The sequence below is a fragment of the Podarcis melisellensis genome, assembly GCF_964234715.1.
Source record: "Podarcis melisellensis genome assembly, chromosome: 2".
NCBI classification, from domain to species: domain Eukaryota; kingdom Metazoa; phylum Chordata; class Lepidosauria; order Squamata; family Lacertidae; genus Podarcis; species Podarcis melisellensis.
In genome coordinates, this window is record NC_138529.1 from 39,636,127 (window position 1) to 39,658,598 (window position 22,472).

The 22,472-nt window shown below is 42.4% G+C and overlaps 1 protein-coding gene across 1 annotated transcript; it reads right to left on the reverse strand.

Moving 5' to 3' along the window:
* Positions 1-286: 286 nt before the first annotated feature.
* On the reverse strand, positions 287-22,020 carry CFAP52 (cilia and flagella associated protein 52). Its single transcript, XM_081900678.1, has 14 exons — positions 21,861-22,020; positions 19,746-19,945; positions 18,749-18,885; positions 17,222-17,350; positions 15,579-15,678; positions 15,041-15,157; positions 8,518-8,618; positions 6,997-7,167; positions 3,812-3,960; positions 3,161-3,306; positions 2,612-2,763; positions 2,223-2,325; positions 1,950-2,061; positions 287-800 (listed from the first exon to the last, which is right to left on the reverse strand). Exons 1-14 carry the CDS (start codon positions 21,943-21,945, stop codon positions 625-627), a joined length of 1,878 nt encoding a protein of 625 aa, XP_081756804.1. The 5' UTR covers positions 21,946-22,020; the 3' UTR covers positions 287-624.
* Between the last annotated feature and the right edge of the window lie 452 nt (positions 22,021-22,472).

A 22,472-nucleotide genomic window follows, 5' to 3' on the forward strand; every position in this document is an offset into this window, starting at 1 on the left:
CAGAAGCTTACAAGCAAGGCCAGGAAGAACTCCTATCTGCAACCTGGAGAGCTGCTGCTTGTCCATATAGACACTCCTGAGCTGGAGGGACCGATCTTCTGTCTCCACATAAGGCAGATTCCTACACTCTGATCTTGCCAGGGACTGCTGGGGTTAGCATCTCAATGCATCACTGCATCCTTGAACACAATAGCTTTCGAGAGCCTTTCCAAATGTGGAATTGCTCCTATGATTCTAAGCTTTTTGTCTTTTTAGCAGAGGCGAATTAAAGATGCACACAGAGCGGTAGAGTTGCACAACACAGAATACATTGTGAAGGAGGGGGACATGACACAGTTTTCTGAACTGAAATTTCAAACAGAATACATCACAAACATAAATACGAATGTGCCAGGCCTGGGGTTCACAGCACCATGTGACTAAGCACCGACTGAAACCAATGCAGACAATAGGCACTTGGATCTATCGACAATAATACTACGGGAAGGTCTGACTATTTCAAACAAAATGAACTATTATCTCCCTTAGGAGCAGCAAGGGCTTCTAAGCTTTGAAAAGCACATCAACTTAAAAAAGATCAGTTCAGAACTGGAATCTTTGTCTAGCAGCAGCTGCTGTTAGGCGTTAGTGGACATGGGGGTACTTCCAGCGAAGGATGGCACCATCAGCGCTCACGCTCACAATGTATTTGTTGTTAGGGCAGATCTTCAGGCGGGTGATGCTGCCACTGTGGCCAACCCCAACAAACATCACTTCACCCTCGTTGTAATCCCACACTTTCACCAGGTGGTCATCACCTCCTGAAGGGGAGAGAAGGAAGGAAGGTTAGACTTTGTGAAAGACTGCCAGCAATCCACTGAAGGAATAAGCAAAGAAAAGGGGCAGCTGCAACAAAATGCATGCCGTTTAGAGAGCTCCTGCTCAAGGTTCCAGGCAGTCTGCCCATGGAAATGTATTTCAGGAGTCTCTAATCCATCAGCACCAACGTGTCCTCAGCAACACAAAACCCTTCATGCTTACCAAGGCTCTCCCAATTTTTATTTTTATTTTAAAAGGGTTGGGGGTATTTTGTTGCTTTCCTTGTTCATGTTTTTGTTTTGGGAGGACATGGATGTTTTACGTGGGTTTTGGGGGGAGGAGGTGATTCTGAGCATTGTGTCTTTCGTCTGCGTGATCATTTATTTTGTGGTGCAGGCTCAGGTTCTTAGCTTTCCCAACACTCTCCCGGGCCCCAAAAGGTCGGAGAACCATCTACACCATCATTAAGTCATCTGCACCACTTTGTCCCCTCTAACAGTCAGCACTCTGAGCCAGTTAAGTCTACTCAGCCCTCAGTGAGTTGCTTTGGGTTTCCTCTCTCCTGGGGATATTTTCCAAAGAGTTATTGTAGCTATGCAAACCTTTGACTTCCCCCAAGGCTGCTGATACCTTTGTTTTGTGGGTGGGTGGTGCCATTTTGGAAACATAAGGATCCATACTCACAGAAAGAGTATATATAGAATGAATTTTGGGGCTAAAATAGGCTGGAAAATGGTAGTCAGAAGTGTAAGTTGTGCAACATGAATGGAGGAAGGGAGCCACGAGTATGCTACATGAATGAAGACTATGGGGAGCAACTCCCTAATCCAACAATGGATTTCAACAGGGACCTCAGAGCGCAGTCATTCACGATAATGATTATCATTGAAGCCTATACAAGTCTACTCAAAATTAAGCACCATTGAGTTCAACTGAGCTTATTCCCAGGTAAATGAGTATAGGATTGCAGCCTTTCAGAAGTCGCCCACCACCACATTTTTCAAAGTCAAATCTCATTTTCTTTCTGGCCTTTACAGAGTATATCTGATTTCTTTAGTTTCAGTTCTCAATAGCACAAGATCTTGTCAGGAATGAATGAGAAAAGGAGCAAGTATCTCTGCAGAAGGTTCATTTTTAAAAATTCAACTTACCAGTGACAAAGACGGTTCCATCTGATGTAATATCCATCCCATTGATAGAACCAGACAGGGAGCCCTCCAGGTCCCTGATTGGGGACCCATCAAACACCTCCCAGTAACCAATCTAGAAACCAGAAGAAAACCTGTGTGAGAGAGCCTTCCTCTGTGCAGCAACAAGTAACCTATTTCATACATTTACTCCAAGAGATGTCTGAGACATGCAGCTGGGTATTTAGGCAGTAGCCCGTCTTGCTGGGCTCATGTCTCAGTGTTTCCTTTACTCACCTTCCGGTCTGTGCCACTTGTAATAAGCTGGTGCTCATCAGGATGGTAACACACACATTTGAACAAGGTGTTGGCCAAGATCATCTGACGCCTCATGAAGCGACTGGGGGTGGGGAAAAAACACCCAGTGTTTCTGAAGTTACGTATTGTTAGGTTTAAGCAGAGCCCTCCACCAATAACTCTTACTTTTCAGACCCTGATCTACTGATCTGTGATTTATTAAATAGCCTAGTCCCCTTCAGCTGCAGAGGCATGCACTGAAGTCCCTGGAGTCCACCCTGCTTTTTTTCCTTTTTTGTCTCTTCGAGATAACCCTCTTAGTTGAAAGAAGAAATTAGCACAATACTGTGGCTGAAGACAGCCACGATTCCAAGCAAGAATGGCCTTACACAAGATCCCAGATAATGCATGTTCCGTCGATACTGGCCGTGACACACTCCTGGTTATTTTTCTTGATCTTGATGCATGAAATAGAAGAGATGTGCTCTTTCATGACCTCTTCCAGTTTGCGCGTCTCCTTGCCAACCTCCCATACTCTCACCTGTAACCCAAACGCAGAATCTTCAGAAAATGCATTTATATAGTGTCTTTCTCTAAGTGCTTTATCTTGGCAATCTATAAATATCCCGTATATTTTGGGGCCAGTATCATTATCCCCTGTTGTAATGTGGACTATAGTTGAGGAATTGGTCTGCTTAAGGCTACTTGGGAAAAAGCATTCATGGTTGAAATGAAATTTCAACGTGGGGCTTGAGCTTTATAGGCTCTTGGGTCTGCTCTGCCACAGGATATATACACCACATAGTTATTCAGCATGCAATGGCGCACAACTGGCCATGTGTCTCATTAAAAAGAAATGTGTTGTAGGTAGGAATCAATCAGTACAAAAGTTGGTAAAATCTGCAAAGGAGATCCAAGGACTTTTGAGGGCTCATTACCTGGCCTTCGCCTCCACCACTGATGATTCTTTTGCCGTCACTTGTGGTAGCCACAGCCGTCACACCCATGCTATGAGCATGTTCGATCACGTACATTAGCCGCCCAGTTTCTGGGGTGAAGGCACGGATCTTCCCATCATTCCATGCTACAATAATATAGAAATATTTTTGCTAAGTCTCTTCTACTTTTCCTTCCTTCACCTGGTGTTTTGCTACTTTCACATTCATTATGGCTGGAAGCAGCAAGAAAACGCACAGTTCTACTACAGAGCTCGCCAATGCCCAGATCACATGGCTTTGATGACCTGCTCTCGCCAAGGAAAATGCTTAGGAAAAGATATGGCACTCACAGCATCACTCTTCAGCGGGTGATTTCTATGTAAGAAGCCGCAGCCACAGAATTTAGGTCTGTGGGGATTCAACAAAACTACTCTCTCTCCGTTCCATGATTCCAAATTATGCAGTGGACAATTGTAGCTCAATTACCCATAATGCAACAGCAGTTGTTCTACAAAGACCTTAGAAAGCGCTGGGCAGACTCTAATTAGACAGAAGGGTCATTAGGCTAATGACAGAAGGACAATTTACAACAGAGGGCAACTGCTGTGGATACAATTCTACAATAAACTGGAACATGCAAAATGTATTTACCTGAAATGATGCTCTTGCCATCCCTCATAAAATCTATGGCATGGCAGGTCATGTTGGGGACTGTTATTCGTAGCAGCTCCCTGTTTTCAGGTGTATACCACACACGGATATCATTCTTGGAGCAGGTGGCAAACAAGTCAGATGTACCACTATGGGAGGCAGAGAAGCTGGCTTAGGAAGATTCAAACAGAATTGCTGCTAACTCTCAATAACCGCAGTATTAAAATGCCAGAGCTGAGCCACTGGGCCATATTCCCCTGAAGGCCTTTCTCATTCAGAACACCCAACATAGTCTTTTGAGAAGAAACTTGACGTGTCTAAGTCCAGCTCAAAAGTGAATGTTATAATCACATTATAGCAAATCCACACAGTGATAATTAAATGACCATAATGGAGAATAAGATCTAACCACTTTCAAACTGGCTCTCAAGGTAATTCAGAAATGGATGAGAGCTTGAATGTCACAGATCTGGTGATTTGCCCAGTGAGGGAAGATAATAGATATGAAGCATGTAGAATACCATGAATCAATGGGTGAGCTTATTACTTGCCACTTTGACTGGTGCTACTGGTGTATTACTAGTTCCGGGCAATTCTGATGGAAACCAGAGCAGCAGATCTAGGGAGCAAGTGTGAGTAGAAAAAGGTAAGGGACTTGTTACATTTTCCCCTCCACATGTTCAAAACCTCCAGGTTGACTGCTCAAAGTTGTTGCTGGATCTGGGGTAGGGCAAACCCTTTCCTTAATGCTGGACTTGGACTGAAAGCCCTTACAGCAGGGATGAGGAACCTGTTGCCCTCCCAATGTTGTTGAGCTCCACTTCCCAACAACCACAGCCAGCATGGCCAATGGTCAGGGATGATGGGAGTTGCAGTGCAGCAACATTTGTAGGCCCACGAATTCCCCAACAGAGAGACATGTGCTAAGAATGTGCTAAGCATGTGCTAATTATGTTAAAGCCCCAGCTTTGAGGACATTGCATTTCAGTGCCCTTCATGGCTATCACACCTTAGCTTCCAGTCATGTTTCGTTACTCCCATGAGCTCTTTACTTCCATTCCACTTAGAAGAAATAATCATAATCATAATCATAATATTTATAGCCCACCCATCTGGCTGGGTTTCCCCAGCCACTCTGGATGCCTTCCAGCAGAATAATAATGATCTAGTGGTATATAAATGCCTTAAACAAATAAATAACCCCTCATAATCTTTGCTTAAAATAACATTATTCTGTCAATCTCATACTAGAGTCAAGCAGTCCATCCTCTGTACACAGAACAGTAGAATACTACAATCACTTTGAAGTATTTCAGAATAAGTCAAGACAGAAAAGAACAGTTCACAGGTTGCACTGTATCCTGCTCAGAAAGAGAAAAGAGATGAGTAATTCAAGTGAAAGCAAACAATAGCCATTCCATCAAGCTCATCTGAACAGCTCTCACACAGGAGGCATGAATCACACGCAAGCGTCAGATTACTGTAAACCTCACAGGGCTGTCTCATTAAACAGAAGATATGTCTGTTGGCACTCCGGTGACAAGGGCGACCTGCAATTGTTCCCAGCACTCGTCTTGATGTAACTTAGCAAAATGTTTGACACTGCATGAAAGGTAGGGCAAGGGAGACAGCTGTGGCCTACAAAACCCACCGTGTCCTTCTGCCCCATACTGCCAGGCTCCATTTGCAGGAGACAGCAACTGAACCATCATTTCGAAGAAATGTCACGGTCTCAGTACTGACAGCAAATGGGAATTCACCTGCCTATTCATGAGGGGAATTCAAACAGATGATGAGCTAGGACAGACAGCACAGCATATGGCACACCCAGAATCTAACCAAGCAAAACACCTTGTGAAACACAACATTGCCACTGCAGTGCTAGCCATGGATTAATTTACATTCAGCGCTTTAGAGGTGGAAAAGAGGGCAGTGAGACTTGCAACAATAAATAAAATGCCATTCAACTGGCTGCAATGCATCCCTGTTTCTTTGTTGTAAGCTGCTTTCAGCATGAAATTTGGGTGGGAAAATGGCATACAAATAAAATGAATGGCTGAATGTCCCAGCTACTTGGGATCAGATTTCTCCCAGTGTGGCTCCCACATTTCCATGAACAGATTGGCCACATGGGGGGGGGGGGCAATTGAAGTGGGTCTTTCTCATGGGATCAGTGTGATTCTGCACACCTGACTGAATCAATTACATACAACCCCAATTATAAGGGAACTTTTCATGGAAAAATAGCTTCCATGAAGCTGGGGCTGCATGTAAAGGACACCTTAGAAATGAAATGGAATCTTCTCACAGAAATGCTCCAAAGGCCTTGCAGACCCAGAAAGAACATGAAGAAGACTGTGCATATAAATCTGCGTATAAATCTACTTGCAGTGCAGAATTTGGCAGGTGTCTAGTCATCACTGAAAGGTAAGAGAATGTGAGGGCCATATTTGCTGAAACATCAATGAGCAAAGCAATTTTTTTTGGAGAGCAGCACTAGCTAGAGTGTAAACCCCCCCCCCCCCGCCAAGCTCCTATTATGTGAGTATCCAGCTGTTTCTTTCCATTCATCCTTGCCCAAAGTATTCTATTCTCTAAATTCTCTTCTTTTCCCCAGAATGTGCCAAACCCAGAGCACTGGGATTGAATAGACCTTGGGCTTATTAGAAAGAACCACCAACTTGAGGGTTGCTTCCAACATTATTTCTTTGCTGGGTGTGCTCACATCTTTTCTGGGGAACCTTATGTGTGCATTATGTTTTGCCATGCATCTTAACACATTGGTTTGCATCCCAATGTCTTTGAAAATAACATAAGCAGAAATGCTTTGAAACGACTCTGTGCAGTGTCAACATAGGGTGTCTTATCCAAAGCTCCAAGACAGAGAAAGAAGAGAGAAAGCTTACAAAGAATCAGATAGTAAAACCACAACCTGGTGCACACCAGATGTTTAAGACTACAACCTTCCAACCCCATTCCGTTACTTTCTTGTCTGTCCTGCTTCCTGGAATTTCCTGCAGGCTAGAGCCTACAGTTTACTAGCTGGTTTTGTTAACCCTAAGTGCCCCCCTTTGCAAATCAGTGAACATACAGGACCATCCAAAAGATTAAGATTGCTGCCTACCAAACTCACTGTACCTTGTACATATATGCAGGATTAACAAAATTCTTTGGATTATACTTACTATGGGAAAATGATATCATGAATGGCCTCATTGTGGCAGGTGGCTATGAGCTCATCCCTAAAGTCTGAATACGAGAACCGATAAATCTGTGCCTCCTCAGTGCCCACAAAAAACTGGTGCCCCTGCCCTCGTGGCGTGATGGATGTGACAGCACCTTCCAACTGAACTTTTCTGTAAAGCCAAAAGAAAGTTTGGTACTGAAAATGACTTTTTTAAAAGACCATTCATCCTACCCAGGCCTTGCTTGTTTAAGTTAATGTTTGTTTTGTGCATTGTTATCCTTTCTTCCACCAATAGCCCATGGTAGGACCTGGCTTCAGTACTCGGTCTGTAAATTGAGAGATTAGGAAGCATCTAATGTTCCTGTTTCTCCTATTAATTGTTGTTGCTGTTGTTGTTATTAATGCTTCTTTGTGATTTTTTTTAAAAATCATTTTCTGAGAAAAAGCTGTGGATATTTTCTATAATCTATTAACTGAAATTGGCTGAAAAATAAAATTGGTTTATTTTTGAGCACAACTGGATGACAAGAATACACTTTAACAAATCTATAGTTCCGCATTGGATTTTGTGAACTGAAAGCCATCAAATTAAGCTAGCAATTCTTGTGTGAAGATCCATATTTAGTGATTTTGGTCTGAAGTTCTCTTGACAAAATGGAACTTCTAATTTCATTTTTCAGTCAAAAGCTCTCTTTTCTAGTGGTCTAGCTAAGAGCACCAACACTCTATTCTCTAGTTTCTCTGCTTACAAAGTAGAAACAAAATGTACTGTATTTTTCGCTCCATAGGGCGCACCGGACCATAGGGCGCACCTAGTTTTTAGGGGGGGAAATAAAGAAAAAATAATAACACACACACCCCGGTCCAGGAGCAGCAGCAAGACTGTGTGCAACCTCGCCGCCGCTCCCGGAGCTTGCGGGGCTGGGGGCAGGGAAGCCCGAGCTTCCCCTGACCCCAGCCCCCAGAACAGACAGATATCCACAAGCCTAGAGAGCGCAGTGGGAACTCCCGCCGCGCTCCGAAGGCTTGCGGATAGCTGCCTGAAGAGCGAGAGGGGTCGGTGCGCACCGACCCCTCTCGCTCTCCAAGCTTCAGTGAAAGTCTGCATTCGCTCCATAGGACGCACACACATTTCCCCTTTATTTTTGGAGGGGGAAAAGTGCATCCTATAGAGCGAAAAATACGGTATTTGACATTCAAAATAAAATTCAAATTTTGTTTTAATAAATTCAAAACTGACTCACTTCACCCCATGGAAAAAGTAGGTGGCATAATGTAATCATACATTTAGTTCATTGTCCTCTAAAGTGATCATTAAGCCTGCTGTCCTATTGGAAGAAAGTCCCATTGAACTCAGCCGATCTGAAGTCCAGCACCATCTAACTAAAGCTCATGCTAAACAACTGTGAATTGCTGTACCATTTTGTGCAATGTACCGGTATGTTTCACATTATTTCCATGTTGAATGCGACTACCAGGGTGCACTAATATCCTTGCTAATGAATGTTCAGAAACTCACTTTATTACTTTATAGTTCGATTCTGAACAAAGAGCTACAATTCCAGCTCCTGTACCAATGACTAAGTCTCCCGTCTTCAGTAATAGCAAAGATGTCACTCCCTGTAGGGGGAAAAAAGCAGGATTAAGACACTTATATGCTAGCCAAATCACTGTATTTGTGCAGGATGATGGGACAGATCAGAGTATTTGCCTTGCAAAGGTGGTGTGTATGCATTTAAGATTACTCCTTTACCAGTGCTGACTTATCAAAAGAGGGAAAGTTGTTGTTATTCAGCAATGTAAAAATAACCAAGGAAAGAAACACCTTTTACAACTCTATTCATATCAGGTTGAACACCACCTCCCTGGACAGACAAGCACATTCATTTTATGTGGTCCATTAGTATTTGTGGTAAGCACATAAAATATGATGTCCATTCCCCAACACAAAGTGTGTATCTGCAGGAAGTGGGAGCTTCACAGTGTTCAGGTTCAGCAGGCTCTTCCTGCATCTCTGAGTGTTTCATTGCTCATTTAGCAGTCACATAAGAACTTCCTTCCTGAACCAGATTAATAGTTTATGCAGCCCTCTATCTTCTTCCCAAAATGTCCCCATTTGTCATTTCTGCATTTATTTCAGCATAGGGCACCAATGGATGATTCTCCTCCTCCCTTGATTATTTCCAGGTTTTTACTGCCAAACACTATGGGACACCCTCAGCAATCTTAGGTCTGATTTGTATCGCAGAGGTAGCTAACCTGAGGCCCACCAGATGTTGTTGGTATGACCCACAACTCAAAGAGACTATGAGTTGTGTGGCAGAGAAGAACAAGACTTCATCTTTGTCCTTGACAGAAGAACTTCCAGGACAGCACAGCCCCAGCTAAGGGACAGAGCCTTGCCAGTCTCTTCCAATTTGAAGGAGACCCCCAGTGCACCATTGTCTTTCCAGCTCCATAAGGGTAAAAGGCTGCAGAACAAGGTCCCTCAAAAACCAGCAGGTTGCAAAGATACCATAGCGGGATATTGGAACTATCCAAGGTCCTGCAAGTGTTCCAAGTGCTTTCAGTTCCTGCTTTGGCATCTTGGTGGGGCACTGCTGCACTTTCCATGAGCCTTGAGCTATTGTAGTTTAAGACAGTTGAATTTCAGCTCCTATCAGCACCAACCAGAAAGGCCAATGATCAGGGAAGACAGGAATTGTAGTCCAAAATCATCTTGAAGATAACAGGTTCATCACCTCTGTCCTATATGCAGCCAATCACATGAACATTTATGAGCAGAGCTCTTGTGAAGTCTGGGTAAATTTTAACCATGCAAACACAACCTCATAGTCTTCCTCAAGCTGACAGTCCAAAACATCTGGAAGACACAGCTCCCATTATCCCAGACCATTAGGTTTGCTGTCTGGGGTCAATGGGAGTTGTAGTCAAAAACATATGGAGGGGGGCAACAGTTTGGAAAATGTCATATTGTTTCAGTGTTCCAAGATGTAGGGTTGCCATATTTCAAGAAGTAAAAATCCAGACATCCCAAAAAATTGTTGAGGGTTTTGTTTTTTTTAGGAAACCCCCCAAAAATGTGATTTCTGCTGCCTTCCAGAAATCCCCACCAAATTACCAAATGTAATGCCCTTCTAAAACAAAGAGGCATAGAAGAAACATCTGTGAATGGTGTGGAACAAATTATTAGCCAAATGGTAGGTGTTCCTATTCTCTATAAATTATTATCCAGAAGCAAGATTACTTTTAAACACAAATCTTTCTTAGGGGTGTCAATGGGACTTTACAAGTGTCCAAATATCAAATCCACATCAGCTCTGTTTTTTGATATGTTGCAGGATACTACTTCCTAAGACAGGACTTGGTTTGAAGAAGGGGAAAAAACACACAGTTGGCACAATTACATATAAACTCTCTTACATTTGAGAAGCTTCATGATGACAGGTTTTCACTACCTTGCTAGGTAATGTGTGGTGTTAACACGATCCTGTCAGGGCTTTAATTTTCCTGGATAGACTGCTGACATCACTCAGTCCTAAACAGCTTGACTTGGAAGCAAGTTCCAATTATTGCAACGGAATCATATCAGAAACCAACTAACAGCCACCAAAAAAGAGAATCTTCAGAAGGACAAGGCCTGCCTATGATGACTGTCCCTTGAATCACAGTGAGAAAGCAGATAGCTTTATAATCCACACTTGTTATTCATAATGCTCAGTAGTTCATATTAATGATGCAATACTCCGCTTTACACCCTGCCATTTCCCTTGTGAGCTAAACACAAAGGCTGCTGGATGGCTTAACATTTCTTTTATTATTTACATGTTACACAAAGAAATCACAGCCATGACTGATTCCGATTACAAGAGATAACTTCCAAGCCAAATAAAGCTCACTTATTTCCCTGCAGGAAAATGAAGCTCTGCCTCCATCCTAATTGCTTTCAAATGTAAACATCCCAATATCTCTGATAAAACCCCTTTCCAAGAAACACAATTCTTTCTTTTCACTTGAATAACTCAGGCTGCAATGTGTCTATAATGAAATGCCTTTTTCCTTACTTTGCTTTCAAAGCATCTTTCATTGTCAGTTGAAAATAAAACCATATCCAGATAGTTACAGTATTGATAACTCGGTGGAGAACATCTCTGCTGCCTGCTTCAATGCATTTCCTATTAAACCAACTATAAAAAAATCCCAATGATTTAAATGGCAATATAATTGTTTTATTTTATTTCTTTTAAATCTGAAGCCCACCCTTCATTGAGTTAATGATCCCAGGGCAGGTTACAGCATGAAAAGATTAAAAAAATATCCCAGTCAAAGAATGAAAGCAGATAAAAGATCATAGTCCAAACCATCACATATTATTCTAAACTGTCTTAAACCTACTATAGTTGACCCCCATTCTTTAACAGATCAGCTGAACACTATTAAGTAAACAAGGCTGGTACCAGCTATACTTCAGAAGGGAAGGGCATTCCGTAAGTGGGGGTCACCACAAAGAAGGCCCTTTCACACATTACTTCAAGAAACAGCTACCCTGGAGAAGGGTCAGAAAGAAGGGTCTATCCTGAAGATCTTAAAGACTGGACTTGGAGTCTGGAAACAATCAGCTACATATTTAATGGGGGAATATATTCAAAACTTAAATAAATAAAGGGATTTATGTGAATGGGGTTACTTGCTTTACTTTTTATTTACCTTTTTATTTTTTGTGGCATTTCATTCAGTAGATGTTACTGCAGTTTATTATATTTAAAATGAATTATGAAGCTCTGCTAATGAGATCCAAATTTGATAAAGTACTGAGCTCCAGAAGCCAGCATGAGAGTCTCCTTGTGTGCTATTTACAATGTTTTATAGAAAACATGTTTTCATGTACATTGTATCTGAAAGCTGAGGGGTTGTTTTTTTTAGTTAAACCAATTTCCTGTCTTGTGCTTCTGATGATATGGCTGAATCTCTCATAAGTCTGAAAACTAGAGAAAGAAGAGGTGAAGATATAGCAAAAAAATAATCTTTAACAGGTGTTTGGTGACTGGAGATTTTGCTTCATGTCAAATATTTGGATTGTGATGTTCTGCTCCAGTTTTATAGGCCTATGATATCAAATCAACCATTAACATGTCTCTGGCCCATGTGTGTCATACATTAACAGGCAGCATATCCTGGGTCCTTCAGACATTATGTTAATGGAGTACACTATCATGAAATAGAATCTCTTTCTAATGTTTTCGTTGGCTCTAGAAAACTACTCTCTGGCTCTAGAATAAAGAATATTTGAAGGACAGTATACTTTTTCTATCTAGTCTGTGCAAACAAGTAGGAATTAACTTGCACATCTCAAACTGTCAAGAACCATCCAAGCTCTGCATCTGTCATCAACGTCATTTATGCAAAAGACTTATAAAGAACAGAGCATGAGGCTCCTAAATTACAGTTGATGAACAAATATATATCTCCCTTTGAATAAAGATTATGACTGATTTACTCACTACAAAAAGTAATTGTCCCTAGTGTGATGTCATGCACATTGAGCACCACTGACTTCAAGTGATTGGGTATTGTTGACTTTGTTGATTGGATCATGTATCGTATTCTGTCTGAGTACACTGCAGTTGTTTTACTGTGCTTGCCATTGTGCTTTTGAATGTTTTTATTATTTTATTATTTTATGACTTGAAGCTGTCTCAAAGCTGCTTGATGAAGATGATGATGATGATGATGATGATGATGACGACGATGATGATATGAGCACAGGCCCAGGAGGGGATAATTATTTGCAAGATGGGATGAAAAAGATAAAGGAATGAATCCTGATACCATTTTTAAAAAAGAGTCTTAGGACATCTTAGAAGCTAAAACAAATATTGTGGCATAGGTTTTTGTTGGATAGAGCCTACTTCATCGTACACATTTTTGTGGCTCGATCTATATGAAATACCATGAGTATAGCAGAGCGAATAATGTACCTTCCTTCAAGCTTTTACTTCATGTATGTAACAAAGCACTAGTCCACAAAAGCTTACATGCTTAATCCTCTATAAATATACAGTGATACCTCGGGTTAAGTACTTAATTTGTTCCGGAGGTCCGTACTTAACCTGAAACTGTTCTTAACCTGAAGCATCACTTTAGCCAATGGGGTCTCCTGCTGCCGCCATGCCGCCGGAGCACGATTTCTGTTCTCACCCTGAAGCAAAGTTCTTAACCTGAAGCACTATTTCTGGGTTAGCGGAGTCTGTAACCTGAAGCGTATGTAACCCAAGGTACCACTGTATAGAAATATGTGTTTAATCTTAAAATGCCTCAAGAGTCATATCCTGCAACACACACACACAAAGAGATATAGAGCAAAACAAATATAGATTATGTTAGGAAGACTCCTTTAGATCAGCATTCCACAAGCTGCTGCCTTCCAGATGTTGTTGGACTACAACCCCCATCAGCACCAACCAGCATAGACAATTGGTTAAGACTGATGGGGGCTGTAGTCCAACAACATCTGGAGAGTACAAGTTGAGGGAAGAGTGCTACTAGTGAGCAGTCCACATCCAAATTGTTGACATAATTTATTAGACTAGAATGGAGAGGGGAGAGAATCACACTGCTAGCCACATGGTATTTTCCTTCTCCCTTCTGTAGAGAAGAAATGCTGCTCCTCTCGCCATTTAATATTCAGTACCAATCAATGCAGATACTGTACAGTCATAGTTAGAAGGCTTATAATCTACAAAAGGCACATGATGTAAAGGCGAGTATCATAGAGCAGTGAGTGAAATATCAAATCAGGGTGAGTCTAGAGTAACTCAGGGAAAGCTTTGCTAATGAGGCAGGTTTTTCAGGAGGAACGGAGGAGAGAAGGGGAAAGCTTTCATAATCACAGGATCAGCATAGCACAAGACACAAAGATAGGAATGGGAGAATGGGGAAAGGGAAGCCAAGAGCAGATCTGGAGCAATTCTGACTTAGGGTGAAGGGGATGCATAGGAAAAATTGAGTGGGAGGACGGATATGATTGAGAAAAATTGTCAACAGAGAGCAAACAGAAAACAAGTAAAGACTAGAATTCTGATACATAGCCAAGAGTCAGTGTATGTAATGAGGAAAAGAGCTGATATAATTATGAGAGTGTTGGGAAGGACAGATTAATTTCACCAGGTATTCAAAATTGCCCACACAAAGATGCTACCATTTGGTCAGGTAGGCGGAGGAGCACTTAGAAATATGAACAAATTTAGCACCCTACTAGATGTTATGTCAGGAAACCCATGTCCAGATTCCTGTACTCTACTATACATAATACTAGTGCTTTTGTCATTCCTCCTAACAACAGTTCTGAGATATTAACTTTGGGTTACGTCTTTCATGCAGAAGGACCCATGTCTAACCATGGCATCAACAATTAAAAGGATCAAGTAGCAGCTAGCACCAGTTAGCATGACAGTACTGAACTAGGTAGACAAACTGTCTGACTTTGTATATGGCAGTTTACTATATTCCTAATACTTACTGTTAGGGATCCCATTTTACAGTGGGAAACGAAGGTTGGGAGAGATTTGCCCATAGACACTTAGACATACCATAGTTTACTGGAGATGTGAACAAGTCCATGCCCAACTATCAGGTAGTCCAGAGAAAAGAAGCTAGGTAAATGGTAAAACTTCCCTGCAGATACACACCAAAAGCCAAGGCGGAGGTAAGCTCAGTCTGCACCCAAATAACAAGTTGCTCAGAATGAAGGGTGCACCCAAAGTCAGGAGTTTTACACAGGATCAGATGCAACTATGTTGGCACTTTGTCACCTGACACCTGCTAAATGTTTGTTACAACCAGAGATTTTGCTCAGCAGGAACTCAGCTCTGGCACCTCTTAGGTGGGCACCATTGCCATTATAAGAGAACAAGGGAGACGTTCATAGTTCTGGCACCTCTTTTTCTAGAAATAGAGCACTGGTTACAATGGTTGGTTGTTGCTATACTATCTGCATGACTACACTCTCTGCTAGTGAGAGGTGGAGCACAGCAGCCACTTACCAGGCTGAATTTCTCCTTCACTGGGCCAAAGGTACTCATCAATGTGCTTTTTGTATTGAGTTTGAGGACATCACCAGTGGATGTCCCAATATAAAAATAACTGTCATCATCAGTCATCTGGGGAAGAATGAAGAGGAGAAAGATTAGAAGCACACGCCACACCTTTTAAGATGACAAGTAATCCTAAATTCATTGTCATAATTTCTTTTGAGTGATATAGGATAGAGATTTGATGTCATCTCACATAGGACCTGGAAATCACAGGGAGAAAGTTCTTCTTCTGTGTCTTTATGTCTCAAACACCATTGCTGTTCAGCTTATTTATTTACACACTCAGAGACAGATGGATGCCAACCAATTTACTTATTTTATTAAATTGTACCCCACACCTTCTAAAAATATTTTTACTTGACACAATTAAAAAAAGACTAAATTGCCAAAAAGTATTAGCAAGCAATGAAAACAAGTGATAGCAAAGTAAAACACAACAGCAGAGTTCACTAAAGCAATCCAACTGTTAGATCAGCAGCTTGCTTACCATAGCACATGTAACTATTCTTTTCAGCTGCCCTGTTTGACACTCAGTTGGTCGGATTTTTCTGTTGGGTAAATCCAATTCCCATACGCGAATGGTTCCACTGCAGCCAAAAAACATATTTCAAAATTGATTCTAAATAGAAAAAAAGTCACACAATTTTCTTGATCATAGTATTCAAAGGTGAATCTACTATTCGTCTTCCACCTACCAATGCCTGGCAGCTTTCGAAAAGTATATGCCAACTAACGATGTGTCACTGCAGCTAAACACAAACTCATTCTATTCTCTTGTTATCCAGGGACAGAAGGCGGAACTGGTTGGTTGATTAGATCATTTCAGAGAAAATAAATATATTTTCTGACCATAACATAAAGCTCCCACATACTACATTATTTTCTATGGAAACTGCCAGCAATTGGCTATAAGTAGTAATCATTCAAGATACAGCAAGCCCCAACAAAAATGCAGGTGACTGATTCCTCTGCCTCACTCTCTATTAAAGCAGATGATTGCATACCATGGGTGATGAAAGAAAGAAACCAGCAATTTCAAAAACACCCTCCTTCCAGTATTAAAAGGCCACAGTGCAGAGCAATTTTACATTGCTCGGCCATTGTAAACGTTATAGATGTCTGCTGTACAACCTCTTGTTAATCGCAAAATTTGAAGATTTAGCTCTTTCTCAATACACTGGTAAGTTTAAAACTGGTGGAAATGCCTGTCAGGAATCCAAAACCATTCCATCATTACTACTACAGTGGTACCTTGGTTTTAGAACAGCTTAGTTTATTAACAACTTGGAAATAGATCACTGGTGTTCCAGTTTGTGAACTTTGCCTTGGAAGTAGAACATGTTCCGCTTCCTGTTGAGTGTGTTCCGTTTGTAAATTGAGTCCCCCCGCTGCTAATCAGAGGCTTCCTGTTGAGTCTGTCAGCTGCTGAGTCCCAAGCACCCATGCAACACAGAGGTGATATTTGGAGCTTTTGTTTTTGTTTTTTTTTGTGTTTTTGTTTGTGTGGCTTTTTCATTTTTTTGACTGTGATTTGTTCTTTGTTTTATGGGATTGACTTGTGACTGTGGCTTATGATTTCGTTTTTGTGACTTGTTTTTGTGACTGTGTGGAACCCAGTTCAGCTACTGATTGATTGATTGATTGATTGATTGTATGACTGCAGAAATGGATAAAAGCCCCCCCCCATAAAAACAATGACTATCATCAGTGCACGTAAAGAATTTTTAAAGTATTTTTTATCACCTACAATCCTGTCTTCTTTATTTTATAGTACAGTATATTGATTATTGCTTTCATTTTATGGATCAATGGTCTCGTTAGATATTTAAATTCATGTTAAATTGCTGTTTTAGGGGTTGTTTTTAAAAGTCTGGAACAGATTAATCCATTTTGCATTACTTTCTATGGGAAAGAACGCCTTGGTTTTAGAGACAGACAGGTTTTGAAACAGACTTCTGGAACAGATTAAGTTTGGGAACCAAGGTACCACTGTACTCAGGAACACTGAAGGAGAAGCCACTCTCTTGCTCATTCAGCATTCCTGCCATTCACTTTTGTACAAGGAAATATATTTGCAGAGTTTGAAGTTCTAAAATGAAATGGGTGCCTTTGTCACAAACAAAGCCATACCTTCCAGCAGTAATGAACATTTCATCCCTGCAGTTGGAACACACCAATGTGGTGGGGTTCCCAGCACTACGTGCAGCAGCAGGGCTACCACAAATGGCCTCTTTCTTTGGGATGCTCCACACCACCACGCTGCCAAAAAGGGGAAATAATTTTTAGCCAGTCATCCATTCATTTAACATTGTTCTCCGGTCAGCTTACAACATAACGTGATAAAATACAATGAAGAACTTCCCGCTGAATTGTGGCTCCAATGTAAGTATGCACAAAATCAGAATCTTAGAAGCGTGACATGTAGAATTGGGTTCAGGCATAACAACAAACCATGGCATGGCATTACAAAAACAAGCAGTCAAGGAGCTGCTCAGTCTTACATGCTCCATCCTCCTCCCCTTGCACCTGCTGCTTTCCTATCTTCAAATGCTGGTTTCTGATGCCCATTTACAGGGCAGGAACAAACTATAGGTTGCCAGTTCGGATAAAATGTTTCAAATCAGGAAGATAGGCAGAAAATCACGGAGAACAAGAGAAAGGAGCACACAAAACCCGCAGCTCCTTGACTCCTCATCGATCACTAAACCATCATTTGACATCATTTGTTACATAGCTGTTCTAAAGAAACTGATTTTTCCATTTTGAAACACTCCCCCTCCCCAAGTTAAGTCTGACACTCAAAAGATAGTTGGGTACAAGTGAATCTCATCTGGACTATTCCTTGGGACACGAGTACCTTAGAATTAGACTGTAAATTTAACTTTGCCAGTGAATAGGACTGAGGCTATTGACTACAACATCGCCACAACATCACAAAACATATTGATGCCAATATTTCAGGTGTTGCAAGCAGATACACTGTTACCAGGACCCAAACATGGTGGAGGAAGATACACTTTACTGGGACTAAGATCAAGGTGGAGGGGTGTCCAGCCTAACTTATTTTGCTGTATCAATGTACAGTAGTTAGATGTTGTGAGATTTGATGGAGTCGATCAGGAGTGTTAGGGTAGAACAAGCACGATTGTGAATAGTGTGTGTGTGTGTGCGTCCAGGCTTCCAGGAGCCCACCCACCATTGGCATTGTATTTTAGTCTGCTTTATTACTTAACTCACAAAGATTGAAGGCTGATTCTCTTAACCCTTATTTTTCTATTTCTCTTACATTTGTGTCAAGAGTTAGAGATAGAAAGGCCAACAGTGTAAACAGTAAAACTAGAACAGTCAGACATGATTTTGACTCATTTAATTGACAGACCAGTTTGCAGCAGCTTTGTCACTTGTGCATATCAGTCTCATTTCAAAATTACAAATACATCATTTGCTAATTTCTCCCAGCTTCCACACTTGCATCTTTGGGAAACACACGAGTAGGGAAAAATAATGTTGGAGTTGTTCTGAAAAGAACTCAAAGCAAATAAATGGAAACAGACATAGACAGACAGGCATAGACAGGGGTTGTCATCTACTTCACATTTGATTCCTGGTTTATCTAATGAAAAAGGAAAAAGAAAGCCACTTTTCAATTAATGTTACCTTCCATCATCCTGACCTCCCAGCGATACTAGGTAAAGGTCATTTGGAGAGAATGCTAGACTTTCAATTTTACCCTTGTGAAGTGATAGCCGAGTCAACATCTCTTTTTTCTGGTAATCCCATAAAATTATATCAGCCTGGAACACACACACAAAAGTATCAGCATAGTAACAACACTTAGGTCAGTTCCAAAACATGTGATGTGAAAGATACTGGAACAAAACAAAACATGAAATTTAAAAAGCCATAAACAACGCATCTTAAACAGCCCTACAGATCAGCTACAGGCCTACTGAGTAAGAGAGCTTGCTGAATCAGTTACCTAACACAAGCATATCTCACTTTAAAGGCAAATGGCAGGGCCAAGAAGAATGTATGGACACAAGGCAGAAGTGCTGAAAAACATGAATGGTTTGACGTGATCCATATTTTTAAAGCACTGTCAAGTTTCTATTCAGTCTTCAGTCTAGGTGTTTACACAGTAATTAAGCAACACTGTGGGCTTCCATATAAGGAAGTAAAAGTTTCTAAGGCAGAGATGGCTAACCTGTGGGCCTCCAGATATTTTTAGAAGTCCAACTCCCATCAGCTGCAGGCAGCATGGTCAGGAATACTGGGAGCTGTAAGCCAACATGGAGAACCACAGGTTAGACACTCTTGCTTGAAGTGATTTGCTCAGGGCCACATGGTATGCTATGAAGTAAATCAGAAATTCAACATCTTCCTTGTTTAAAATTTGGTTTGCAGCATCCCCCACGAATTGCATGTTTACAACTGTACTGGGCCTACATGAGAGTAAATAAAACAAGGTTGTTCAGAGGTATTGCTCATGGGTGTAATGTTATGAGACCTAAACCAGTAGACACAACACAGCCTAAAGGCTAAACAACCATGCCAGTATTGAGAAACCAGATATCAGAACCATGCTTTTGCTAGGTCTTTGTTTGCAGCATCCACTGAGTGTCCAATACATTTTTTAAAAGGTTTCCTTATCCACCTTGAATCCCATGAATGTGATCTGACCAGAAGCCACATAGGATCCACTTGAAGAAACAGTGACACAGGAGACATTGTTGGTGTGACCGTGTAGAAAAGCCTGAGTGCGAATATTTATGCCTTGGACAATGACTGTGCAGCCCAAAGGATAGATGAGGTGCTCTCGATCTGGGTGGCAGATGAGGCCAAAGGGTACATGCCCTGTAAGAAAAGGAAGGACATGAAAGAGAAAGTTTTAGGGAACTAGTCTGAGCATTAGTTAGCTGCACTGAGGTGAGGGAGGGTTCTTCTTAGATACCTTCTACTTTGCTTTCCACATGCAGTAAATGACAGTTCGTGATAAAACCGTATGAGCACAGGATGTCTGTTCCATGCTAACCCACGCTGCTCAGCATACAGACTGCTCTGCACTTCACAAGTGTTTGATAATGCTTCCTGCCACTCAGATTTTCTCCCAATCTCTCATTCCACTCTGCTCTTCCCAGGCATTAGGGAATATACTGAACTGAATACAGAGTTTGATCTAGCCTAAAGTTTTAAGGCAGAACTCTGTGCTCAGACCCTTTTTGATCCATACAGATTGGGTCCCAGTCCGTCCTACCTTTGGGCAGAGATCTAAGAGATAGAAGGTTGTGGTTCTCAGTTGCTTTAAATATTTAACCTATTTTTTTTTCCAGTTGTGGCTTTTGGGAGAATGCTGAAGCAGCTCCCATTCCACAGTCTGAACCGCAACGGGATTGCTGAAAAACATAGATGCTCAAATCTTTTCCTGCAACTCTGTGCTTCCTCCAAATCAAAACTCACAAGTCTCACTCACTCTGTGAACAGAACTCTACATTTTATGTCCCCACTAAACCCTTTAAAATGCAACTATTGTACTCACTTTCCGTAAAAAAAAATGCCCAGTCGCCAATGCTGGTTTTCCATCGTTTGCTTTTCATGGAAAATTCCCCAAGGTGAGCAAGTATTCTGAACTGAAGCTCCTCCTTTAATATATTAGACTTACAGAGAATGCCTTCAGCCAGAGAGGGCATCTGGTTTGCTTCCATGAGGACTTTAAAAGCACACCAAATAAAGCCCAGCAACTGATCACTCCTCCATATCCAGACCCCTGAACCAACTCACTTCTCATTTCTTGGTAAAGGTAAAGGTAAAGGGACCCCTGACCATTAGGTCCAGTTGTGACCGACTCTGGGGTTGCGGCGCTCATCTCGCTTTATTGGCCGAGGGAGCCGGCGTACAGCTTCCAGGTCATGTGGCCAGCATGACTAAGCATGCGAACCAGAGCAGCACACGGAAATGGCTGCCAGAGCGGTACCTATTTATCTACTTGCACTTTGACGTGCTTTCAAACTGCTAGGTTGGCAGGAGCTGGGACTGAGCAACGGGAGCTCACCCCGTCGCGGGGATTTGAACCACCGACCTTCCGATCAGCAAGTCCTAGGCTCTGTGGTTTAACCCACAGCGCCACCTATGTTCCCATTTCTTGGTACTGCACCCTAAAGACTCCAAAGCTCACCGAAGTTACATGCCAGAACATTATTTTATTTTTTGTGTGTTGGTTAGACTTTCCGCTTGGTATGCTCAGAGCAACTAACAAAATAACCATTGCACAAAACAGTTACATCAGTTTGGTAGAAAATCATAAGAGGCACAAGCTTTCTTGATTGAGAGACTTGGAAAAACTGGATTTGGCCACTTCTCTCGGCCGCTGTCAATTATACGTCTTGCTGCTGCAGCAAGAATGGAAATGAGAAATGTAGGCATGGAAATGGGAAAGCTAGATTTATTAGCACTACCCCCCCTTCCCCACAACTGGCGGGTAAAGTACGGTATATGCACGTGCAAAAGTTTTTTTTAAAAAAAAAATATTTATATCCCGCCATTCCACAGTTCTGAGAGGCGGTTTTGAAAGCCATAGCTAGGAAAGAAGGCAGGTGCCCCTGAGCATGGAGCAAGACGGCCTTTCTCCAGCTTCCGAAACCGGGGCGTCCCACTTCGCCAGGCACCCAACTTTGAGCCTTTTCTTCCAGCGAGCGAGCACTCAGCGCCCCTGCCCCCTTCACCTCACTCAGGCACAGGCGACAACCTCCCTGCCCCTCTTCTCGCCTGGTACCATTGAAGCCGATGATCGCCTCCAGATGGAGGCCTTCCAGCTCTTCGTTAGTGGACCCGCTCTCCCCGTTCGGGAGGGCCGCCATGGCCTCCTCCTCCAGCGCTCAGGGGCTGTGTACGGCCGTCGCCAAGGAAACCGCGCAGGCGCGCAGGAGGCCCGCGCGCTCTCACACCCCTCTGCCCGGGGACCTCTGCGCGCGCGCGCGGGCGCCTCTTTGGTGGAAGCGAAGGAAGCAGAGCGTGGCTTCGGCCCACGGGAGGAGACACGTCTCTTGGTTTCTCCTCCTTTTGAGGCACCCGCAAAGCTACTCGGTCGGCGGGCGAGAGGGGGTATCATTCTGAGCTGTGTGGGGCAGCAGTTCCTTCCTCCTGCAGACCCCTAAGTGGGGACCTCGAGGGCTCCTTCTGACCAGATCATAATAACCCAAGCACGCTGTTAAGACGCGGGAGCGGAAGGGGCTCTCCAGGCTGCCAGTGGCCACCTGCCCCGCACCCCTGTCTTGATACAGTTCGTCCTGTATTTCAGGTCTGTTCCTCTCCAAATGCATATGTTTGAAAGGGGGCGTGAAAGGTCACGCATTTAAGCTCTGGGTTGCAAAGCACAGGCAGAATT

Bases quoted from the DNA above. Each gene is read 5' to 3' on its own strand.
- CFAP52 (XM_081900678.1), bottom strand. From the start codon at position 21,945: ATGGCGGCCCTCCCGAACGGGGAGAGCGGGTCCACTAACGAAGAGCTG. The intron at 18,886-19,745 runs GTGGATAAGGAA...TGTGTGTTCCAG, and splicing joins TCACATTCATGGGATTCAAG to GCTGATATAATTTTATGGGA. The intron at 17,351-18,748 runs GTAACATTAATT...CCTTTTTGGCAG, and splicing joins GGAGGTCAGGATGATGGAAG to CGTGGTGGTGTGGAGCATCC.